The 26,477-nt window shown below is 43.2% G+C and overlaps 1 protein-coding gene across 3 annotated transcripts in view; it reads right to left on the minus strand.

Annotated features, from left to right (window-relative positions):
- PDZRN3 (PDZ domain containing ring finger 3) overlaps positions 1-26,477 on the minus strand; it is a 131,209-nt gene that overhangs the window by 25,594 nt on the left and 79,138 nt on the right. Inside the window, exon 1 of one of the 3 annotated variants that reach the window (XM_040075886.2) lies at positions 4,152-4,423. The exons of the other annotated variants lie outside the window; for them this stretch is intronic. Within the exon in view, the coding sequence (XP_039931820.1) occupies positions 4,152-4,220 (69 nt within the window). The 5' untranslated portion in view covers positions 4,221-4,423. Of the gene's footprint in view, positions 1-4,151; positions 4,424-26,477 lie in introns of those variants that run through there. 3 annotated transcript variants of the gene reach the window in all.

A 26,477-nucleotide genomic window follows, 5' to 3' on the forward strand; every position in this document is an offset into this window, starting at 1 on the left:
GTTTGTGTGGGAGTTCTGCTGGAGAAAAGTGCCTTGCAAGCAATGACACTGGAAAACAGCATCGGCTTGTTCCTCATCACTGCTGACCTCTCATTAGCACAGAATTTGTATCTGACCTTGGTGCTTATATAATCTTGGCCACAGAGCATCTCAGTCTGGTTTAAAACACAAATCCAGCTTGTCCACAACTGTTTTTTTTACCAACACTGTCATTTTTCCATGTCTCAGGGACGTGCCAAGCCAGGAGCATGTGAGTGAGGCTTTTAAGTTTCCGACATGCTGAAAGATCACGGCAACAACTGTTTATTTATATATGAACTTTAGTATTTGTGAGGGATGCCAGCTCAACAATCACGGAGCAGGATCTTTTGACCTCGGCTCAGCTGAACCAAGGGCAGTGGCAACATGAGCTTGTTTCCTGCCAGCCTGTCCTTACCCTGCAGGGACAGCCTGGAGGAAGGGGCTGGGCTCTCTGCTCACTCATCTCAGGCTTTCTCAGCTGCAAGTGCCAGTTTTGATGGGCTGTTCCTGTGGTATCTTCCCACTGCAAGCACTGGAGGAACTCCATCATCCTAAATCCCAGGGAACAGTTTTGAGCATTGCCCATGCAAGCTTAGAGTTCTGTCTGTGATTTAAGTTTCTGCATTGACATCCTTGGAAATTCTTCCAGTGAAAGGTGTCCCTGCCCATGGCAGTAGAGTTGAATCACAGGATCTCTAAGGTCCCTTCCAATCCAAACCATTCTGTGCTGCTGTGAGGATTCTGTAAAACACTTTGTCCATTCAGGAAATGATCTCACTGGGTGCTTACCTCCCAGACTGAGGGCAACGTGAGCTTAGTGTTAAACAGGTACCGAGAAAGTTCCTTAAATTGCAGGCTTAAACTTTTACTCTATTTTGCAGGCTCAAAAGCTCTATCTCAGATGACTCATTCTTCTGTAAGCTTTCTCCGATCAATGGAGTTTACTTTTTGGTCCCTCAGGAATTTCCATACAAAGGGAGAAGCCCTTATTTCTATTATTGTTTATGCAAGAGTTGATGACATTGAGAAAAGCACATAAAAACCTGGCGTTAAACACACTCCCAGCTGTCTTTCTTACCCCTTCTCCCTCCACTTTCACAACTTTTAGTATCTTCTGAAGAAGATTTCCATTTAACCAGACACCCCAAAATCTAATAGTGTATATCACTTCATTTAATGTGCTCTATTCAGCTGGGAAATGAACTTTAGGATACATCTAAGATGGGATATGCACCCCATTGCTGCCACGCTCCTCAGTGCTGACACTGCCCTGCATCAAGGCTCCAAGCTGCCACAGTCCCCTTTGTATTTGTGGCACAAAGCATCGATATGCACAGCTACAACAGACTCTAATGACGAGGTGTCTTCATTTGGCTTTTATGATGTGATTAAAGGTACAATAAGGTAAGTGCTCAACAAGAGGGAAGACCATTGTTCTGCATCATTAAGCTCACAGCAGCCCAAAAAGAAATTGTAGGCAATGTGCCAAAGCCCTTAATGAAGAGGATCTCTTTGAATTATCTATGGATGAGGAAGGGATAAAGCCTGAGCCCTGGTATATTTGATCCTCTTTGTGCTCACTGTTAGAGGACTTACAGAGCCAGCCGTACCGGACCTTCTGGAATTGTAATTTATGGAAGCATTAATTTCCCAGCCACACTAAAGCTCTTGGCCTAGGAGAGAAAGTCCAGTATGTACTATTATTAATTCCTTCAAGTGTTTTTCGAATTCCTACATCTCAGAGTCATGAACTTTTAAAAAATGAGGCTAAGGAGATTTATTTGTAATGATGCTCAATATTCCCTAAAATCAAGTTATGTAAATTTTCTCTATCTCAGATTTCTTAAATAGCAATGCCTTCTTATCACATGAGATTAGGGTTACACGGATGACACAAAAAACCACTGTAAGAAACGTTTTCTACTGTTGGCAGATGTTGAAACTTTTATCTTCTATATTCTGTAATTTTAAATGGCAGTGATCCTTCACCTCGCTCGCTGTTAAATTTTAAGTGATTGCTCTTGTGTGTAGGTTACATGAGGACGTATTTTTATAGTTGTAGTGACATATAATTATCTGGATGCGCTCCATAAGCTATAGAATTCCTTCCTTCCTATCTTGCGAAAGAGAGAAATCAAAGTAGACTCCTGTTAAAATAATTTTGCACAGTTATTTATATTCTAGAATAATCAGGGATTATGGTCTTAAACAGTTCAGGTTTTACTATGTTAGAAACCCCAGTTTTACAGGATTACATGCACCTTTCACTTCTGTGGAAACTGAGGGTATTCCAACAGTGTTTCCCAAAAGACTTCCATACTTAATGAGGAGCACTGGGCACTCACATTGCTGCAACCAGGCTGCAGCACTCTGCAGCTTGACAGAATTCTAAAACCAAACTCCTGCCAGGGATCTGCACCTGCAGCTGGCACTGGATAGTTCAGTCATCTCAGATATCAGCAGGAACTGTTCCTGGGACTGATTTCAGGACATGCATTTAGAGAATGTTGTCCTGCATCTGTCGGGAGACGTCAGTAAGTTGCAAAGGTTCTCTGCCACCTTCCCTTCACGACAAAAATCAAGCAAACTCCCTGAGCTTGCTATCACACCGTTTGTGATCGGGTGCTGTCTCAGTCTGTCCTGGCTGCTGCACTCCTGAGTGTGACTCACTGACAGTCCCCAAACCCAGACTACACAAAAACCTGGCAGGATAAGGAATTATTCCCACAACTGCTGCTGTATCTGAGTGGAGCATTCACACAAACCATACCTGGCCCCAGGTGTGCTGCTGCAGGCAGCATCTGCAACTGCTTCTCAGTTCAGAACACTGCCTGAAAAATCTGATCACCTCCCTCAAAAATTCCTCCCCCCATCACATGCACGGCAGCTTAGCATGTGGAAGTGTGCTGGTATAAATAGAAATGACAGTCAACATGTCTTTCTATTTGCAGCCACAGGTTTTTTTTTTTTTTTTTTTTTTTTTTTAAATTCTGCAAAGCGTCAGCATCCTTCGGGTGAGCGAGCGAGAATTAGATCACAACTACGTGGTTAAAATTTAATCACTTCGCTACTAGCATAACATACAGACCACATCTTTTATTCACTTTGCCGTCAGTGACATCAGGATCTGGGATCAGCCGCAGGTGGGAAGGCAGCAGGACACGGGATTGCTGAGCAATTCCCTCTGCCGGCAGCACGGAGCAGAGCTGGGAATGTCACCCAGCAATTGTCACTTAGCCTAAACCAGCTCAGGAATGGCAAGGGGGGGAAAGTGCAGCTAGAAGGATCTGGGCAGTGTCTGTCCACTCAGAGTCTTTGTACAGATAACCCAATCCACGTTTCAGTACTGACTAGGAGTGTACATGCCTGTATTTTCAGGGAGACCTGCAGGAATACATCCTAAAACACCTGCCCATCACTTCGCATGGCTCCATCCCACTACCTCAGTCCAAACTGTACTGTAGACGTGACAGAGTAAGGAATTTCAGAGGCAGGCAGAAGGAAAAGCAGAAACACGAACTAAAATCTTTGCAATAGAGGTTGATGTGCTAAAACATTCACAGAAAACTTCTCAGAAGATTCATATGAGTGATTAGGTATCTAAAGATCTGTAGGGCAGTAGTTTTAACCTCCAGTCAAATCTGTTTGTTGGCTGATGTTTTTACGCATCAAGGTGCGACACCTACAACAAGCAGATCCAAACCCCCAGGGACAGGCACAGACCAGACTGAGCACCACTGCACACAAACAAGTGGCTCTAGGTACTCGTAAACAGGTACAAAACCTTCCTCGTGCATCTTCCCCACTTGTGCAAGGAGTGTGTGACCGAGCCATGACCCTTGACAAGAGATTTAACCTAATATACACTGGAGAAACAAACAGAGTCTTATTTTGTGATGAAAGTTCTGTGAAAAGTTTGATGTATAATAGCCACATTTAAATATCTGACATTCTGCACATGCAAATGGGAAGATACAGCCTAAAACCACAATCATTATCACACAGATTTCAAAAACAAGGCAAACACACTTTCATTTCCCGTTCCTGGTATTCCAGCTTCCCTGCCCTTAACACTGGCCACAAGCCTAAAAGAGAACACTCGCTTTTAGAAACGAAACCCAATCCTTTACCTGACAAACTTCATACAGCAACTTGTACTGCTCTTCTGGCTTCTGCAGAGCGCACAAACTGCATCCCATGTTTAAATTCAAGCGGCGGAAAGGATCTTCCTTATTCCCCCGAGCAGCCAGAGCGATGCCTGGGGCCAGCACACATCCAGGTGGGGCTGGGAGCCGCAGGTGAGGCGGCTGGAGCCGGCGCTGGTGCTGGTGCTGGTGCTGGTGCTGGGAGAAGCGCGGAGCTCTGCCCGTGCCCAGCTCTCAGCTCACCGCTCGCTCCCTCTGCCTCTCCCGGCTCCCAGGCACGGCTATATACCGCCACTCATGCATATTAATCAGCTCTCATTGACTATTCATAACAGACAGCGATACGCAAGCTATAATTGCCAGCTATGACAGCTGAAATTTCTCTAATTAACAGGCGAGTGCTTCAGTAGCAGGCATAATAAAGGACACTAACAATTTTGTAAACCATTTTGTAGCAATTACAAATAAACACGGCTGCGTTTTACTGCGGTCCCTCAGGATAATTCCTCCCACATTTCAGCAGGCTGGGAGGCAAGGGTTTAAATGTAAGGCACAAAGAAATGAATGTCATGGTACAGAACTCAGCCATGGTGAAGTTGAATGTGCTCAGTAGCATTTATTTCCCTCCTGGACTGTGGTGTTATTTGAGAGCCTCAGTTTTACAGCAGCAGCTGACTGAACTGGGTGTTTAACAACAGAGAAAGGCATCTCTGTCCCTGAAAGCCTCCACAGCCTTAGGACCTGGCTGCAAAGCAGAGAAGATATATGGGAATGTATGTGGATTTAGGGAAAAAAAAAAAAAACAACCCCAACTCAACAAAAAAAAGTACCTCGTATTAATATAGATTAGCTTTAGATTAATATGTATTCCAAGTGAAAAATGGCCATTTATGCTACCGACTCCCATTGTGCATTTGAGTGATGTAAATGGCAGGTTCACATATTATCTGTGATATTAAAAATATAAACTTTATGAGATTATAAAAATACGCACAATAAAAATCAGTCTGGCATTTACAAGTACTCAGCATTTGAGTGCGTAGATCTGCACTAAACCCACACCGCAGATGTAAAGGATAAGACAGCAGTGAACTGCCCAATGAGCTAGAAAAGTACTCGTAACTCAGAGGTTTTATGGATATTTTCCAGTCTATGAGAAGCACTACTGGGTGTTGGGAGTGTGGATTGACCGTAATTTTCCCAGTTGTTTAAGCATTCAGATGGGGGTGCCTTTTTATAACCTCACAGCAACTCATTCTGCCGTAAAGAAGAGAATATGACAGAGCAGCCAGGAGTGAGACCGGGGTGCCATTCCCACAGGCATTGCACGGGGAGCCTGGATGGAGCCTGGGCCCTGGTTATCTGACTGGTTTTGACTATTTGCTCAGTGAGTTTCTGTGGATCACAAGGGAAATGTGCAAGGACCATCTTTTCTGCCCAAACTCTGTCCACAGGTGCTTGCTGTAGGGATCTTGTAGAATATTCAGTTCCTGCAACAATGGCACTGACTCACAGTTTGCATTACAATGTTCAGTTGCTGCAATGCAGTTCATGCTTTAGTACAACTTTAGTTAACAGGGACTGACAAGAAGGGGTTCCCTGACTCTGGGACTTGATTTTGGTAGCAAAATTTGCCTGCTCACAGAAAGAAACAAAGAACAGAAAGAAAGGAGACCTCGTTTCAGTAGTGTCCAGCAACAGGACAAGGGACAATGAGCATAAATTGAAACACAGGAAGTTCTATCTAAATATGAGAAAAACCTTTATTGTGAGGGTGGCAGAGCCCTGGAGCAGATGTCCAGGGATACTGTGGAGTCTCCTTCTCTGGGGTTGTTCAAAACCCACCTGGACATCATCCTGTGCAACCTGGACTGCATAACCCTGCCGTGGCAGGGGGGTTGGACTGGATGATCTCCAGGGGTCCCTTCCAGTCCCACCTGTGACTGAAATCCCTGCCAAACACACAAAAGCAAGTAGGAACTTTTCCCCTGAGCTGTGACTGTGTTGAGAGAACTGCTGCCTCGATGGCAGAGGTTGCAAGGTTGGGTGAAGGCAGAGGAAGCCTGGATGTTACTGCTGCCCTCAAGGAGTGACTCAGGCTATTCCTGGTCAGATATATCACTCACATACCGCAGCTTTTCCAAAGCTGGTTGACAGCCAGTGACTGTGGATCTTGAACAACTGGAAAATTCTTGAATGAGGGGGCTAGTGTTCCCTAAAAGCAGAAAAAGATGATGATAAGTGAATTAAATTAAAAACCCCTCAGACTCTATGGAAATTGTAAAAAAGTTTGTGGCTTTGATTACATAATTTTTTTGGTTATGTAATCTGATTAAGTGACTTAAGGTAAAGCTTCCAAAAATGTTGTCTGTGATTTTGGTTTTCTTCTTAAATGCAATTAAGTTTCTTCTCAAATACTAGATGCAATTTAAATAAATGTTAGTGCTCTGTTCAGGTGGCTGAGGTCAGTCTGGAATTTTCTTTTTTTAGGAACAGCACACAGCTGGATCTGCTTAGAAATAAACCAGAAACATGTAGGACAGTTTATTTCCAGTTTCAACGGAAACACACCTATTTGTTTTTTCCCTATAGCAACGTGATGAACTGCAGGAGATAATGTTTCTTCTGATTCAGAGAGATAATCCCTAAGTCAGACCAGGAGAGTAAGCCCAGCAGAAAGCTTGTTTTGATGTGCGAGTGGAGGGTCCCATAAATGTGATGTTTGGGATTCTCCAGCTGCCACAGCCCCAGCAGCAAAGAGCTCACCCTGGTAAACGAGCTGCTCCTGGAGCCAGGCCAGTGCCCATCTCACTGGAGATGTTTCCATTATTGAAATATAATTTGAATTTCCCCTGTTCATCTCATAGGCAAAAATGGTAGCACTGCCTCGGGTCAATATAGACTGGTTTTTACAGCCCATTGCCAAATTTTAAACGTTTGGGCTGCAAACTTGTGCTCTGGGCTTTGTTCAGTGCTGATTTCTGCCTTTAACGGGACGCTCGAGCTGAAGTTTCAGTCATTTCTAAGAGTAAGATTACAGGGAGAAAAAAGAGTTTGTGTTCTGAAATTCTGGATGCTTTCTTTAAGAGGGTTTTAGTATCAACATAACTTGAAACAAGAATTTGAAGTTTGGCACCGGGATGGTTTTGCGTTGTCCCTGTGAAATCTGCTAAATTTGGTCAGCTCCTCCTAAGCTGCTGCAATTTGTGTGTTCTCAGCACAAAGTTGCTGCAAGCTTCCAGTTGAATTCCTGCGAGGCTTTAAACGAGTTCAGTGAGCGATGCCAGCTCTGAGGAAGGCCAGCTCCGTTTCCTAGGGGCTCTTTGTGAGATGGCAGGATGCAGACCGAGAACAAAGGGATGCTCCTCGCTGCTGGACCCATCCAGGCAGGGAGAGCCACACGAGCTGCTGGGACGGGCTGGATGCTAATTACGTGACTTGTTTTGTGGCACGTTGACCGAGGAAGCTTGGTGCACTACAGGAACCCTCATCACCACCTGGGGCAGGTAAACCCAGGCTTCCCTTGGCTGTCCAGAGCAGGCAGCTCCTTACGGGGTCTGTCGTGACACCCGTGCTAACAACGTGCCATGTGTGGTCTCGCCAGGGCCACAGATAACGAGCTGAACCAAATGGACGGCAGTGGAGGGTTTATATCACTGTAATGGGAACGTTAGAGTGGTCCCAGCTGAATCTGAGCAATCCAGGCTGAATGGGAAGTCAGCGAGCCAGCTGACTGGGAACAATAGGAAATAGCCTTTGAATACACAAGGTGCCAGCAAGAGCTTTCATTAGCATTTATCTAGATTACTGCTCCCTGCCTGCCTGTGTGTGACTGCGGCTGCAAAATCCCCCTTACCACAATACCTGGCTCCGGCTATCAGACATTTGCTTTTGTGTCCACAAGCTAATTCCCAGGGAACAGAAGAAGGTGGGAAGCAGCCAGACTGCCACCACAAAGGGGAGGGTGCTGCTCTTGTTCCCGGGAAGCTGGAGGTCCTGGATGGACAAGGAGGGGATGCTGCCACAGAGCACGGGCTGGTTTTGCTTTTTGCACGTGTCTCAGTTTCAATTTGCAATCTCTCGGTTTGCAACTATAAACCTAACATAAATTTTGCTGTTTAAATGTTTGATTTATTCCCCGATTAAGCCTGCCTTGTGCTGGCAGGTAAAGCGAATCCACGGGAGACTGATGCACTTCAGGTGTCCTGCCTGTCTGCACGGGATGGTGAATCAGAATAAAGAGGGAAATGAAGCACTCATGAGGGACCTGCACCCTGGAGGGGATCATTATTAGGGAACTCAAAGGCTAAAAAGCACTTTCTGCCAGCTTTTCAAGGGTAGGGACTGGTGCTGCCAAGGGCTGGCTCTTGGACAGCAGTTCCCACCAGCAAGAATAAACTCGTGTCCTTTGTGTGAGGAGCAGATGGCACACAGCTCCTGCACAGAGCTGGCCACACACCAAACCCAGCTCGGGGCTGGGAGCTCCTAATGCTGGAGTGCCTGCCTGCGATATCAGTGATGGCTTGGCATTGTTTATTTTGTTTCTTTAAATGCGAGTTGGCTTTCCTACGCTGCAGTAACTATTTAACGTTGTATTTCTGTACATATACTTAGCAAGTTCTGTTTAAACAAGTGATTCCTATTTAAGCAGCGTGGTTAGGGAAGCGTTTGCTTAATGTATCAATACTTTAATTACTTTTCTTGTTTTTACAAATATTTAAGACTTGTGAGAAACAAAAGCTAGGGAAAAGAACAGCTGTGACTTTATAAATAATTCTTGCTTTGGTGTGTTAAATAAACAGAAGTCATGGAACTGTACAGATGATGGTTACCCAGAGCGCTGTGAAAGAGAACCGTGTTACACAGCCATACTTCAAACTTGAGTATCTGGAATTTTTCAAAGTGTGAGAAGGTGTTTTTTAATTATAACCATAGGGTTACCTTTATTAAAGCTCGAGTGCCTCTGTTGGGAATGTGTTGAGACTGAGTTCTGCTTTCCCTGTGTTTATTTGAAAATGGTCAATAATACAACCCACCGATAGCTGTGAAGCATTGGGTTCTCAATAATACGTGTAATTAGTGCGGATCTAATTTAAAAATGCCCTTCTGAAAAGTTCATTGTTGGATAAGTGAACACAAACCAGGATTTTTTATGGCATCGTGCAGGCAAAATAATTAAATACATATTCTAAATAAACCAGCAAAAATATCTCAATTCTGGTGGGGTTCTTTTTTGCATTTGGGCATAGCAAACTGCCTATGCATTGGAAGCTTCAAGACTGAGCCAAAATATTTAAACTAAAACATACCACAAGAGAGGATGTGAAAGCAAATGTAAAACTTTGGCTTTATTCCCATCAGTTAATGCTGAAGTCTTGAGATCCTTATTTGCTCCACTTAGCATCTCTGAAAGAGTTCCAATCCTCAGAAGTAACTTAAATGAAATGATACTTATTGTTAAACTGCTGAAGGAACTGTTCTGTCCTCAAAGCTCTTTGAAAGGCCAATATCTCTGTAATTTATGCCACTTGAGGAAGGCAGCGATGCCTCAGGAGCACCACAGCACATCCCTGTAAGCACTGCAGGGATACAGCAGGTACAACACTATTGGGTTAACTCAGTCTTGCATGAAGCAGAACGATGAGGTCAGAATGGGGTAAATAACTGTTTAATATGCCGCTGAGACCTTGTGATGGGGAGAACCAGGAGAGCTGACCCACGGACCAAGGAACTCCTCCTCCCCTGCGCTGCCTCTCTGGGTGTGATCACGGCAGTGCCAAGAGGTCTTGGTCAAAGCTGAAGGCAGAAGGCGATCCCTGAACCTGAGGGTGTCCAAGCTGGATTTACAGCGATGACACCGTGATGGAAACAGGGTGAAACAGGGTGAAACGGGGTTTGAGCTGCCGAGGCCAGAGAATGAACTCATCAAAAAGGGAGTGCTCCTTCACCTAAGCATGACCAGCTCCAAAATCACCATCTGCCAGCTGCGACACTTCCAGCCTAGCAATGCCCAGCTGAGGGAAGGACCTGGAGGCAGATCACACTCCTCATCCTTTAGCTCAAATCCTCCGTCCCTTTTGCAGTCATGACACAATGGAAGCAGCCACTGCGAACCACAAAACCAAAAGTGCGGAAGGCTGGCAAGGAAGTGAGAAAATCTGATTATAGGCTGGATTTGTGTTCCAACAGCTTCTCCCCTGTTAGCTGAAACCTCAGCTTCCTCACAAAAAAGCATCTTTGATTTCCTGGTTTTGATGCTGCAACAGCCAAACTAATCTCTGTAATTTTTTATGGGTTATTTAACTATTCAAAAAGAATGACAAATTTGAGCTTGCACAAATTGGCAGTTTTTACGTGGTGAAAGTGCTGTGGTTATTCTTAGCAGTTACAACAATATACAATAGTAAATTAGGAAGATTTAAAGGAAGAAAGTGGATAATGAAAATACAGGAGTGTGGAGTCAAATGTTAGTTCCACACTTGTGTTTATAAGGTTCACGTGCTCTCAAATCTTAAATTACAGAGCATCAATCCTCATTTTGATTTTGCTGTGAAATATCACTTTAGAGAGACAGTGTTGGTAAGCACAGGCTGCTCTGAGTGATGGTTATTTCAAAATAAGAACGTTTTCGGTAAAAGTGATAACGCACTTTTAATAATCTCAGAGCACGCAAAATGATTTGGTGAACTTGAATGCTGCATAAAAACTATTGACATAGTACTTCATCTTTAAAACTGATAGACACATGCCCCAAAAGCTAATAAAGTTCATTCTAATACAAACAAGGAAGTAAAATAGTATATCATAGCCTGTGATAGCTTTGGCTCCTGATCATATAACTGTAGCCCAGGGACAAAGAAAATTGAAGTGATTTAGAAAGGTACCCAGTAGGATATATCTGATATTAGGCAGTTTGCTGAAGCAAAACAGTAATGTCAGAGAGATACAAAGGTGTAAAATCCATTTGACTGTGTCCAAGTGCTTCTGCTCTCTGACCTTAATGTCTCCAGATGAACTCCCCTTAGGGTCAGCTGAATAATGCTTAATAACCTATGGCCAGAAACTGCCAAGACCTGCTAAGGATCACAGTCTTCACTTTTGTCTTTTAGCTTCTGTGTTCATATTAAGAATTTTAAGCCAGTTCTGTTTGAAAAGATATTATCTTTCATTTCTCAGTTTTTACTGCTCCACACTTAATATGAAACAGAGCAAAACAGGAATGCCATCTACGGTTCATTAGGTTTTATATTAACCACCCGATGAAAAGAATATGTGGGAATATAAAGTATTAGCAGTAAATGGCAGTCAGAATGAAAGGACTTGCTTATATGTTTGCCTTTGTTTTCATTTCTAGGTTCAGGTGGACAGTGAAGGGTTTGATTGCTAATTCTCAGCTAGAGCTCCTGTGAAGGGAAGACCCAGGAGACGAGCGGACCTTCAATGAGACAGGATTTGAGTCTTTTAGGAACAAAGGAAATGTAAGTGTTCATTTCTGTCTTTGAAGTTGGGAAAGATGTGTTTTCACTGAAGGAGATTGGCATTAATTCCAGAGCTGGTGTGTGTGATTAATTCCACTGTGCGCTCTCAGAGGGGACAGCAGTGACTCTGCTGGGCACGTGAGGCAGCAGCAGAGTCGGTGCTGCAGCAGAAGTACAGCAGCAGCACATCAGGTGTGTGGGGTCAGAGGAGGGGGACAGAGGGAAATGGGGACTCTGGCTGGCTGCAATCCCAGAGCCAGGCTGTGTCTGTGCTGGGAATTCACCTGTGCCCTCCCAGCACCACCAATCTTGAAGCCATGGGAGGATACAGAAGGTGGCTCAGGTCCCACCCAGTGCAGATTTCCATTGTTTAGCTCATGAAATACACCAACAACACACAGCAATTTTTGCTTCCCGTTTATCCTCTTTGCAATGTAATCTCACCAGCCTATGGAGCTGCAGAGGTGCTGGTTCACGTCTCATTTCATTATAAAATCAATCCTATTGCAAAAACACTGACTGGATGAAAGACACTAAGCATTAGTGCCTTCTCTGACACAAGAAGGACACTTTTTACGCTTAACCTGGCAAGTCTTGAACAAGGAATTCTGGTTCAATGAGGAAAATCATAGAAGCATTTAGGCTGGAAAAGACCTCTGAGCTCATCAAGTCGAAGCATTAATCCCTGTTGGAGGGCACATAACTCCCAGTTTTGTTCCTTCTCCAGGTCACATCACCTGGCTTCATCCTCAGTGGCAATGGAAGTGATTTCCACCTGTTATCTGCACTGTATTTCTGGGAAGCCCTGTGGATCAATGTTTACCTTAATGAAAGACATAAATTACCCACATTGACTCTTGTATTGGCCAACTGCATGGAGTTATCCCACAGCTGTACTTCCTCTGCCATTTCTTCCTTTAAAATACACATTCTGATAAGCAGTATTGATCAGGTATTGAAATGAATACACAGATGTAAATATTTGATGAAAGAAAAAAAGCAAGGTACACAGGATATCATAACCCAGAAACGATCATTCTTATCAGAAGACACATTCACCCACTAATCTCGTCATTTCCAGTGAAGCCTCAGTGTTTTCCCTAATCCAGAAACCGCATTCCAATTTTCCTGCAGACTGGTGTTTCTCTGCATTTCTCTGCAGAAACAGACCAACGTCATTGATAAGAATTTTACCTACAGAATGGAAGTGAGAATACAAATATTAATTAATGAGATTATCTAGTAGAAAGCAAAATAAGTGGCTGTGTTTCTTTCGAAGTTGTATCACGTGTCCAGAATTTTCATCCTGGTGGCTGACTGCAGCATGAACCTGAGGTGCAGAACTTGAAAGTTTGTGTGATTTACGGTGTGACTGTATTTATTGTAAATATTTTTATGGTTTGGGTTGCAGTTTTGGGGTATCAGGTATAGATGAGAAGTAAGATTTCAGCGGCATTTCTTATCCCCTGCCTATCTTTGCTCTCCCCTGTTGTTTCCCCAAAGAAGGGGGTTCTGCAGAGTGCTGCGTTTTCTTTTCAACTTATTTGTGTCTGTTGTGACCACGATGATGACAGAAAACTCAGAGTCTGTTTAGGACACAAATGTACTGGACTGCACACACATATCAGAGGCATGGCTGGGGGGAAGAGACTCTGGATTTCTGAGAAATACACCTCTGAAAACATTAATTAAGTCACAGATGAAGCCCAGATGATGGGGCTGCCTACTTAAAACCCTACAGTGGTTGCCAGTACGATGATCAATACAATTTTCTGTGCTATTTAATTTTTTTTTCTGTTTCTTGGCTGTAGTTAGGAGGTTATAAGCTGCCAGGCATGTATCCCTAAGTCTTTGAAGTCCAAGTTGCTCTCTGCTTTCTTTGAGTTTCATGTTCTTAGCGGAGGAGAGAAATCACAATAATTACAGCTTAAAATAGTCTCATTTCATGGTGTGGCTAACAAGTGAAACTACAAGTAATGATGTAATCTAACATGTCAAAAAAGAAAATGAAAAGAGGAGACAGAAGGCAGGACGGAGCCAAGGGATGCGATGTGCCATGTCATCTTCTAATTAACTAACTGATCCTTTAAACTGTCAAAATCAGCCAGGAACTCCATGGCCCAGCATCTCATTAATATTCATACTGGGCCCCGAGAAGCTCTGATTCCAGTCCCAGTGGTTATAGTTAAACATTAAAAAAATAACAATAAAAAAGCCTGGCTACCCAGGGCTGCAGGAGTTTCACATTGAAAGGGAAATGAAGGCAGGCCACCCTGCTCCCCAACCCTCTGCTGGGGGAACCCTCCCAGGGTGCAAATTGATTCCTGGATCGTTGGGGGGGGGGTTGTATATTGAAAAAAAAACCAAAAGAACAAAACCTCAACAATTAGTTTTTCCTCTTGCTACGAGCTGCCACGTTGTTAATCACATTAAGCTCCACGTTGTCAAAGGAAAGAAAGATGCACGGAATGTTTTGCAACATAAGCCCATTTTTAATTTTGCCCACACCAAAGGAACACGCAGTTAATAAACCCCGGTTGTTTGGAGGAATGGGGGAATTCATTTTGCCATGTAGGATGCAATTGAGGATTGTTTTTGCAGAAATCTGGGGCCCGCAAGAAAAATAATCTTCCATAATCTTCTTATAATGCAATTATTCTCTTACATTTCAGCCTGCCAGTCTCTTCCTACTCCCACTAAGCAGTTTCCTGAACCTTGAAGTCTAAGGGAGCAGCTGACATTTGGTTTCCCCATTCATTTTCTGTTTAATTCTTCATGGCAGGACAATGCTTTTAAAAAAAATAATAAAAAATCCTCTCTGCTCTGAATTACATGGACTATTTTGGGGCCCAGCCTGCCACAGACAGGGATGTGCCTGTGTGCAGTAGGGGATGGGCATGAGGAGGTAATTCAGCACCTTCTGAAGTCAAAAGGAGTTTTGACATCAGCCTTTTACAATTAATTTCAAGCCCAGACTATTTTGAGGGCAGTTAATCCCGTTTCATACTTGCCATTTCTAGCTCGGCGTGGCATAGTAGAAAGCAATATATTATGTAGCCCTTTACAGCAGCATGATCAGTAAAGGAGTAGCTGAGCCATAAATCACATGCTGCACCTCTCAATGAAAAATAATTAAATCGTTGGAATCTCATTAATTGATATCTTTTATTTAATTGATACGCTAAAGGAAAAATATCTTGGTTTACCCCCTTTTTGTTCTGTTCTCTTCCCTGCCCTTGCCAGTTTCCTCTGATATAATTTTTGCAGTCGGGCACGGCATGTAGAGGAAATAAAAGCCATATTTCCCAGCTCAGGCACCCGCTGCAGAGCCTGTGTGGGTCCCTGTTCCTGGGAATCTGCTGGGTGAGGAGAGGCATTCCCTGGGAAATGCCCTCCTGACGCCGAGGGCTGGCCCAGCACCTCCTGCATCCCAGCAGGACCATCCCAGCAGGACCATCCCAGCAGGACCATCCCAGCAGGACCACCCCAGGAGGACCATCCCACCAGGACCATCCCAGCAGGACCCTCCCAGCAGGACCATCCCAGCAGGATCATCCCAGCAGGACCATCCCAGCAGGACCATCCCAGCAGGATCATCCCAGCAGGACCATCCCAGCAGGACCATCCCAGCAGGATCATCCCAGCAGGACCATCCCAGCAGGATCATCCCAGCAGGATCATCCCAGCAGGACCATCCCACCAGGATCATCCCAGCAGGACCACCCCAGCAGGATCATCCCAGCAGGACCATCCCACCAGGATCATCCCAGCAGGACCATCCCAGCAGGACCATCCCAGCAGGATCATCCCAGCAGGACCATCCCAGCAGGACCATCCCAGCAGGACCATCCCAGCAGATAGATTTTGGGTCCTCACCACAAAGCCCTCTCAGCCCTGGGTCACAGCAGCCCAGTTTTTGGTAGCTGAAGTAAGTTTCCCTGGTTTTTCCATCGGCTGCGGAGCCTGGCTGTGCCCCTGGAGCAATGTCAGAGTATTCTGGGATAGATACCAGAACTGGTGCTGTGGAGCTCTTCTCTTCTTCCCTGGCCATGAACACAGAAACCCTGGGGCAAGATCTGCATCAAAACATCCACACCAGGCCTGCAGAGAGCTGGGATTTGTCTGGGAACCGCTCAGTGCCTTCTCACCCCCCCCAAAAAATTTCTCTTCAAGCAAAGCTATCAACACAAATACTTAACATCACATATTTAACTCTGTTGTTTAAGCTCTATTATGGATGAAAGGCAGGCTCCATTAAAGAAAAAAAAAAAAAAATTAAATACCCCAAAGTGTCTATCAGCCGGGTTAACATCAGGCACTGAACTGCCAGACCACAAATCTTGAATATGTTGACGCTGAATGTCTACGAGGAGCATATGTTATGGATCAAAGAACACACTGATTAATCCAGCAGAGACAAAAGTCTGTCACTTTGGTCATGGTGCCATGATACCACAGAAGACAGGACTAAGGAAGCACATGAATAGAGAACAAATGCCAACGAAAGAACGAAAAGAGAGAAAAGGAGGTTGCAAACTAAAATAACACTTGAATGCTTTCACCCATGGATGCAGTTTCTTAATGCAGTCCCTACTTTTTCAAAAATAAAGTTCTCAAGGTTTGCGGGCAGATATGAATTTCTATTTCCCTGCTATCATTTCAATAATATAATTTTATTAATATAATTTTATATTGATTCAAGCAGCCCATCATTTTTTCTCGTGGAAGTTGTCTGCATGAGGCTGCCTATTTACACTGGTACATCCTGAGGGAACAGGAACCTGGAATTACAGCAATGCATTTGAAGCCAGACTGTTTTTCTCCAATAGTTTGTTGGTTTATTTTGCATTTCTGCCAAGCAGTTTAGCAGAGCAGTGTCTTGTTCATGTGCAGTTTTACTGCAATCCTTCAACAGAGCTGTTAAAGTAGAACACACTCTTCTTAAAATCTACTTGAAAGCAGGGGAAGACTTCTTCTTTTTAGTATTTTCAAGTATTTTTCCATTCAGTACCACAGGCATGAGCACATCCCTGTATCTGGTGCATCTTCCTTAAAGAATGAGTCAGAAAACCTTTCCCATAACTCACAAAGGAACACTTATTTCAAACATTTTCCATTTAGTTTCGGTGTTTGTTTGAAAGTGTTTCAAACATTTGCTTTCTTTGCATTCATATCTTCTTCTTCACTATAGCATTTAGTTTTTAATTAGAAAGGGGGGAAAAAAACAACTTAGGAAAATGAGACCTCCCTAAATTCAAGCTTTAATAGTGGAAATATTTCTTGTGCAGGAGGTAGCAAAGGCAATGGTCTGTGAGGGTCCCCTGCTTGTAAACTGGGGGATCTGTACACGGATTACATTCAGGGCCACCAGATTTTCTGGCTAGAATGGGATTCCCAGCACCTTTTTCAGCTTCCAGGAGAGTCTGTGGTTGAGTTCTGCTGCAGGACTCCCATTCTGGTGTCATTCAGAGTGGTTTTAATGCGTTCCCTACGTTTTGACAAGGTGGCCACCTTCATCATCATCACCATAATATCCTGTCCATGCATGTGCAGTTGGCCAAATTAATGTATAATGCATGAGCCATGTTTCTCAAAAGTAGTCTGTGAGGGGCTGTATTAACTAGAGATGTTTTGTCAATTTTCCATCTCATTTGGGTACAGATAAGTTATCAGTCACCTCAGACGAGCGGTAGTTGTGTGTCAGCAGCTCTGCATATTTTATGCTGGTGATAGCTACTTATACCAAGCATGTCAGGAAGCACATGCACCCTCAATTTTACCTGATTTTATTGCAAAGCGATGCCAGGGGTTTTCTGAAGGAATAACCATGGCTGTATCCAGGAGATTCCTTTAACAAGCTGCTGCTCGGTTGCATCTGTCCTCAGCTTGTTTTTCTGCATAATTTAAAAGACAGCTGTCACAGCTACCTTCTGTCCTGCCTGAAACCTGGGCAGTGTTAAATAAACCTGACATTTGTACAGCGCTAAACAAACCCCACACTGGGCTCAGCCCTCTCCATGAGCCTCCCTGATCCCATTCCCAGCAGCCAGGCTGGGACACATGGAAAAACAACAGCGACAACTCATCACATCACGTTACACTGCCAGAATGAGCAGGCCTTCCCTCAGAGAAAGAGTTAAAGTTAATTGCATGGTAAAGACCATGAGATCAGAATCCTGGGACTCAGGAACTGATTTATGCACTGCAAATGTGTATATCCTTTGCAGAAAGGGCCATTTCCTGTTTAAAAATGTAAAAATGCTTGATTAAACTCTGCGGTTCCCAAACCAAACACATTACACTCTTTAGTCCATTAAAACTCTGCGAGCCCGTTACTTATCGTGCTGTGATGGATTGATTGTATTTAATCTCTCCTCCTTCTGAAGTTGTTTTCATTTCCTGCAGCCCTGTGCCCTCCCAGCACCAACACACCAGCAGTGCATTCACCGGCCGCCAGCAGAGCTGATTACAAAAATCTATTGTCACTTGGACAATGTTTCTATGAAAACAGCTACATTTTATGAGTCATTATTATTATTATTATTGTTATTATTGTCACGAACCCAGATGGAAGCTGGAGCGGGATGGCAATAAGGACACCTGAGCAGGCATCACTGAAAATTCTTATCTTCTACCATTAAATTAAGTCAGTGTCAGAAAGTCTGATACATTCAAATGATGCTGCAGTATATTACTCTATAAAAAGCTCTTTTTAGCTGAACCTAAATACAGAGTAAACGTGTTTCTTAAAGGGGAAAAAAGAAGTGGATCTTGACCTTTAGTCTAATTGTCCAATAATAGTTTGCTATTTACCCAGAAACAAAGGTAAATACTGTTAGCAGACCAACCTTCCCTGCTGTACTAGAAATACACAGGGGCAACGGTGCCGTCAGACCTTTTCTTTCTCACACCTATTCAGGGACTTTTTGTACAGCTGAGGCTCTCTTAGAAGTGTTAATCAGGCTGGCTCAAGGAATTTATGAAATAGAAACTCTCACCAAGCTGGAGCACGGTGCAAAGCCCTGGTGTACAATATTAGTGTCATAGATAATTAATTTCTTTAAAGATCAAGTTCAGGAATTTTTTTTCTGTGGAGTTTCTGAGTCATTGCTCATTTCATGGTTTAGGGCTCTGTTTATCCTGAGATCGGTGAACACATACAAGCTTCTTAAAGCTGTTTTCCAGGTCTGTGCTTCTAAATGATTTCCTTTCTTTCCGCCACTTGCACATTTAAAAATACGAAGTGTAACAACAACAACAACAACAACAACAAGCTAAACTGCAGTATTCTTAAGTTCATCTAATTTCAAAAGAATGAAGTAATTTTTCAAAACCAGTGTGTGCTCTTGGAAAGGTCTAATACAGATCAATTCCACTGTAGACTATTTTATATTGAGAAGGGAAAACTGCTTGGAGTTTGTTTTCACTTTAAGAGCTCTTCTTAGCAGTGTCCACCTTAATTTTCCTCTTACCCCCTTGTGTATGAATTCTATCGTGAACTTTCTCTAACAAACTTGGGGAAATGGTGACAGAGTTACAAACTTCATAATTCATGGAACAGTAAGGTTGGTGCTTTTTCATTTCTCCCAAGCACAGAGATCGAGCTAAAACTCAGGATTTGCATTAGTGCTTTTTCAATTCAGGAGGCAGAACTAATGGGAAGGCTTCTGAATTACTGCATGCAATCTGAATATGTGGTTCAGAACAGCAGTAAAGAAGTACAGGAGAACAGCAGTAAAGAAGAAGGGAAGAATTATTGTTCTTCCAACAAACACATGGCTTCTGAGTGGTGGGAGGCAAGAATTGCTGTTATAAACTATAATGCAGCCAGAAATTTCCAAAAGGTGTCACGTTGGGATTTTTAAATGCCTAACATCAATTTAATTCAAAATGATGCCCCAATGGAAAATGGGATTATTTTATCTGTTAACTTGTCTCCAGGAATCTAAAAAGCTTTGACTCATCAGTCAGGTACAGTTAATGTTACACCTTTCAGCTCTTCAGTAAGCCATTTTTCAGATCAGTCTGACTGTGTGGCTTTTAAAATTGACCATTTGCTGGAGAAAGTGAATCAACAGGGAGAAATGGTGTGATTTTTTTCCTGCTGCTGTGGATATAGCCTTTTGCTTGCTCTGGTAATTACTTGGATCAGACAACAGGACTTGTGTGATTAGCCTGCAAACTTTGCTCTGACCTGGAAGAGAAAAGATTAATCTTTTTAATCTTTCCAACTGTCACAGCACACCCTGGCATTGTGCTCTTGGTCAGGGGGGTAATTTCTTAAGTCTCATGTTTGGGGTTAAAGTCTTGCTCTTGAGTTGCAATATGCAACTAGGGTTTAAGTAACTGTTATGTGTGATTAAGAGTAATTCTGAGCAATTAAAGAAAACAGTTCATTTGTGGCAGGTGGCAGAGACTTAAAGAAGATAATTATTCTTTTTAGCCATCTGTGTTAAGTGCCATTAGCAGAATTAAACTGGGATTCACCACTTTGAAATTTGAAGCAAAGTTCTTTTCCCTTAACTACATAATATAATATTGTCTGAAGTCTAATTACAAAAAAAGAGTAATTTCACCCTGCTTGCCATGAGGTGCCTATTTATTAATTTTGTTAAAAATGCTGGCACTCCAAGATATGATAAATTGGACAACTGCTTGTACTAAATGTCTTTGAATGATGTGTTGGCTCTGAAAACTGTTCAACTTTGAGTGAGTTTATCCTGAAAAGCCCTCATCGTCACTGACAAACTTCTGCTGAAAAGAAGAAATGTTTCTACCCTTCTGTCAGGTGTCTGAAATGCCCTACTGCCCTTCCCAGGTGTGCTGAGGATCTGAGCACTTCCAGTGCTGCTGGCAGCCCTGGGATCAGGCAGTGAGCAGCTCCAGGAACATGTGCTGAGATGGGAAAATACACATCACTAAAGCAAAAAAAAAAAAAAAAGCGAGCAGGGGAAACCTTTCCTGGAGGAATGAACACACAGTGGAGGAATTCCTGCCTCCTGGAAGTACTGGGAGCCTGCAGGGAGTACAAACGAAATCCTTTCTCTCTCCAGCTGTGTGATAGCACCAAGCACTGCTGGAAATGAAAAGTACAATTCCTGAAAAGCAGGCACCTCTGAAAGTCTGGATTTTTTCCCAATTTCTCTGTTCTCTGGTAATTATAAGGAGGCTGAGTTTCACGACTATTGGACCTGGCTCATGTTTTACCTTCTGGTATTTATCAGTTGTGTCTGCTCTGTACTTTCATGTCAGGTTTTTTTAGGATTCTGGTAAAATTCAGACACAGTCTCACTCATTGTATCAAGGTTACTCTGGAAAAATTGCAAATTTTTCCAAATTCTAATGAAGCTTTTGATTACAGAAGTACTTGGGCTTGGGATTTCTTACAGTAAACTTTAATCACTAGTAGGAGTTTTCATGTCGCAGGATGATCCCAGCTAATTAATGAATCTTTCTTCCTGATTAATACCAACTACATTTCATTTAAAAATGGGTGGATTAGGTTAAGGGAATTTTATCAGACTTTAATGACCAATTATAAATTTAAGGGTACATTAGGATTCCTCTCACGTGTGAAACACTTTACAACAGCATTTTTTATAACCTGAGTCTGTATTTACTGGCAGTACTTGTGTAATTCTGTGCCAAAATTAGTCTTCAGCAAGGACAGGAACAGGACACCTACAAGGACATTACAACAGGGCTGGGTTCAGAAGGTGCTGCTCTCTGAAGGCAGCACAGGACAGGGACCTGAGATGGTCTTTAAATGAGGAAGAGGTTCACAACCTGAACATCAGTAATGTAACAGATGTATAAGAAATGAAGGACTGAGGATGGGATCCCCAAAATCTCATTTATCTCCTAAGAGAACTAAGAGAAAGCATCAGGGCTTTTTGATGCTTCTGGAGCAGCAGCTCCAGCTCTGCCAGAGGTTTTGATCTTTTCCTTTTTCAGCAGACTTGATATGAAGAGAGTTTTGAGTGATTTGTGTTGGCAAGCTTGGATTAACAAAGCTGCTTTTTGTTGTCAAGAAATACTACATTTCTCTTAGCATAGTATTAAAACGGAAATGTAGATACACCCAGAGTAATCCAAGATTCCTTCAGACATCTGTGCACCTGACAGGTGGGATGCAGGGCTCAGGAGGACCTGCAGTATCTGGAGGCCAGTGCTGACATTCCACAGTGCCTAAAATGGCACTAAACTTGGATGTTGAGGCAGCAAAATCCCAGTTCTGGCATGGTATGAATGCTACTGCCAAGCTGATCGGGCTGTTGGGACAAGCTGAGTTGTAGCTACATCCAGATGAATTAAACACACATTTACACAGATTAGATGTTACTCTGTAAAAGGTTTCCCACTCTGTTTATTGTGCTTTGGTCTGTAAGACACTGCACTTTTCCTTTAGCTGGTGAGATGACTTTGTTTGAAATAAAAACAATGTTTGCCATGGAGGCAACGTAAGCATGTTGAATTCTAATGAGCAGGTTTATGTTAAATATACAGCACAGTTATTCAAATCTCCTCTGTGAACCAGACATACCTGGGGTGATGCTGCTAAGCCAGCTCTGCTGTGGAGCTGCGTGTCCTTCCCAGATACTCCTCCCTTCATTATTTCCTTCCTGAGCTGTATTCTGGGACTGGTACAAAAGAAAGGAGTGGGAGGCAGAGATTGTGCAGAAGAACAAAAGCCCGTCAAATAACTCTTTTAGACACTTTTCACACTTTAATTGAATAAATTGTACAGAAAATCCTATGTCTGTGGTATACAACTCCCCAGGTGCTCTCAGCTACCATATCCACAGCTGCTTATATTCAAACTAGGTAATTTAATACACTTTTATCTGTATATATTGTAGTGTCTTTTAAAATCAAGTGGCTGTGGATTTTGACTTGGAACAAAGCAAACACCCTGTGAAGGGACACTGCCTCCCTCCTTGGATGCTGCTGTTCATCTCTGAGTATCTGAACACCGTTTAAAAAAAGTCCTTTATGCTGATGTACAAACCCTGTTTTCAACCACTGCGTAATGTCACTAACATGACATCCATGCACAAAAAATATGTATGGCTCATGGCAGTTGGCAAATCAGCTCCTGCCTGGTGCTCCCCAAGGGGAGGGATTCATGCATGAGGCTGCCAAAAGAAGGGTCATGATTCAGTTTGGCAGGGGCATAGCCTGGACACATTTTCCTTTAATTGCTCCTTGTCATGTGAGACGTGGTCTTGGGTGACATTGTGCCTAGAATAATATAGAAAATAAATGCTCGCTATCTCATCCATGCCAGAATCTCTAAATGCTCTGTTTATTTTGCCAGTGATCGCTAAAGAAAAAATAATTAGTGTTTCATTTTCTCCCACCTTTTCTTCCCTCCCACACGTCTGAGTGATGCAGGAGTCAACATAAAGAAATGGCAGGACATGAAACCATTTTTCTGGCTGATCTCTAATCTCACAGTCAAACTGCTTGTGCCTTACTTTGTAACTTCATCAGCACAGGGAAGAGATGCTAAAGATACTTCTTAAATGTCCCTGTAAAGCCTGATGGCCAGGGATGTCCTACAGGTTCTTCACAGTGGGAAGTGTTGTAATTGTCAGCTCCACGTCCCTCCCATGAAGAGCTGCTCTCTGGTGAAGGCAGGGAAGGAAACATGAACAAGATTTTACAAATCTGGCATATGGTAGAGCAAGTGCAGAGGCTGGAAGTGGCTCAGCAGCTACAAACTACAGGGAAGAACATAATTCTGAACATAATGAAACTCCTTCTGCACCTGGGCGCCGTGCACACCAGGTTTATTGGAGGTGCAGTTTTTAGAACTGGGGAGGAAGGAACTGCCTCTCCTCCACAGTGAATCTGCTGGAGACGAGGAACATTGTGGGGAGGGATGGGATTTTCTTTTTTTTTTTTTTTTTTTTTGTATTAACACATGACTGAGATACCTTCCTTGGTATTGTGCCTCCAGGAGGCAACTCTGTGGTTTGCATATTATTGCAGTCTTCTTACAGTCCCTTTACTGGGCTCAGATCTCATAAAATTATATAAACTGACCATGAAGAACTGCAGAGATTCCATTGTCATCACTGAATCACTGGGTACAGAAGTGTCCTGGCCTGTTTGATGTGTCCCCTGACACAGGGCTGAGCTCTGCCAGGGTAACACTGGCCTGGCCTTGGGGCAGCTGGAGAAGCTCCAGCCCAGGGCAGAACCTGTGGAAACTGCAGGAACTGAGAGCGGCTGAGGGACAGGTCCCTTAGCAGAGCCAGCAGAGGGGACACTTCAGCCAGAGCACGAGCAGTGACCCCAAAAGTAATCCAAAAGAGCCAGACCACCCTGGCTTTCCAGGCACCAGCAGAAGGGTCTTTGTCTCACTCGTCCCCAGTAAGCTCCCTGTGCAATTATCATTAAGAGTGAGTCAAGTGTTTGAAGGAATCGGCCGTTTAATTGTATGAAAGCAAAGGTTTAGCCACAAAAGCTGCCAGGCACTCCCACAATTATCATTTATCAGCCAAACAGAATGTCCCCGGGTTATGTATTCATCAAATGGTTATTGATTTAAGCTTTGGGCATTTTACAAGATTAGAAATTATTACTTGTGATTTAAATAGTGTTTAGAGGACAGAAATCAAATATAAACCAGTGTGTTTATAAAATGACAGGCTTTTATAAAATTGCACAACAGAAATATTGTAGAACAGGAGCCTCCTTCCAGTGCTTTGAAACTAAAGAATGGTCTCCATACACAATTAGCCGAGTATTAAAAATACAGTGGGCTCATTTTTCATGTCAAGGGTGTTCTTCCCTGTGACTCTGTTCAGAGTATTAGAAAATATCAGGTACTCTGAAAATCTCTGGAATTAATGTGAGAACACAGAAACGTGAAAGGCTTCTTCTGCTTCTTCCTCTTCTCTTGTTCTACCACTCCAGTTAGTCAGAAACACCTGAAAATGGACAAAACTCCTTTGGCTTTCATTTGACGTGCAGACAGTAGTCACGGGTTGGCTATCTGGACTCTGCTGGAACTGGGGGTCGGTCACTCAGGAGAGAGCTGGCCAATGATGAGGGAAATCCTCCCGCCGGAGCGTGGGCAGCCATCACCCCACACGCACGGCCAGCAGCTCACGGTCCCGCACCGAAACGCTGAGCTCCTCGGCAGGACAAAGCCAAGGCCAGCTCTGTCCAGCATGGGGATCTAAACAAATTATCCAAACTGTGTCTCTGAAACAGCTTAATCACATCAAAGCAATCACGCCCCGCAGGTGGAGCGGATCTTTGGGTTCATCCCAGGCGCTGAGGATGAACCCAACCAGCACAGGGTGACCCTGCCCCAAACACCAGCCCAGAGGGGCAGCCTGGGCACATTCCCTGCTGCCCAGCACTTACGGACGATCTTTGAAGGTTGTGTTTATATACACAAAAGCTAGCATCGTTTAATGTTTTCCCTTGGCCTTTGTAGGCTTGGCCTCTCAGAGTGTGACATTTGTTTACAGGTGAAACGTGTTTTAAGTGAAGGGCATTTCTCACAGCAATTTGTCTGTGTCTATAGAGCCCGGGGCAGGGGGTAGACATTTACTTAAAGAATCTTTAGACCACTTTAACCAGGCCTTTGGGACCTCCCTGGTGACCGGCCTATAACATGGCCTTCTGTAGCATTTCTCTGTGCTATTTCCTTTAATTGACTAACCTCAACTCTGGCTGTTCAAAATCACTTTAACCCAAACATGCCCCCGGTCTGAAGCGCCTAATGACCTTCCCCTGGCCCTAAACACATATGCTGAGACAATGCAAACATCATTTGGAAGATGAGTAAATTCAATAACCCAATTACCACTGCACCAAAATACCATTTATCAAAGCCTGGCCACAGCAGTTCAGATCTTTAGCTCTCTCTGTTTCGATGGCCCGGCATTTGGGTGAAAGTAACTAATCGATTTAGGAATGATTAAATAGAAATTTGTAACACTTGGCATTATTAAACCTTCAATCTTCATTACAACTGCTTAACAATTACATCATGGGCTGTGTAAAATACATTAACAGTAGCTGGAAACAATCTCCTCATAAATAAAGACAGCAAAGGTATTAGTCTAGCGTTCAATAGGAAGTCTAATAAAAATACATATATTGCGGCGTTATTAGTAGGTTGTAAATTCTGAACTTTGGGGGAGCTTCAAGACTGAAAAATTTAAAAAGCCCAATGAAAATCTCCCAGCTGGTATTTAACATTGAACTCATTTATTTTAAAAGGTCTAATTTAGTGGCAGAGCCAGCAGCCTGAGGGCTAGAGCTGAACAACAGGTCACCCCTTCATCCTCCCCAAACAGGAAAAACACTCCTTTACAGCCAGCCCAATTCCAGGTTCTCTCATGGGCTCCACACTCTCGTCCTTTGCCTGAAGTTCAGGGAGTGTCTATTTCCACCTGCTCCTTTAGACACGCAGGAGAGGGCCCCCTTTTCCTCTTTCAGTACCAGAACATTCAATGCTTTATATAATTTTTAATTTTTTAAAAATAATTTCCAAAGTCCTTTCAAATTCTCTTACTGAATTTTCCTACCATCTTTGTCAAAGTCTTCCCACAAACATCCAAACAGGGCAAACCATCCTACTCATTTCAAAAGTTTCACTTACTGCTAAAAGAAATCACAGCATTTAAAAGAAGTCACCCAGGCCACTTATTACACAGATATATTTGGTCTGTGGATCACTAATCTAAAATATATGTTTATCTCCTAACACTTGAATGCTAATGCAGCAGATCTCAAAGTGAAATATTTGCCTCATTGAAATTCAGTATTTACATTAAATTTTGTGAGTACTGAATTAGCCCTAGACCAC

This window comes from Hirundo rustica, chromosome 12 (assembly GCF_015227805.2).
Source record: "Hirundo rustica isolate bHirRus1 chromosome 12, bHirRus1.pri.v3, whole genome shotgun sequence".
Lineage (NCBI taxonomy): Eukaryota > Metazoa > Chordata > Aves > Passeriformes > Hirundinidae > Hirundo > Hirundo rustica.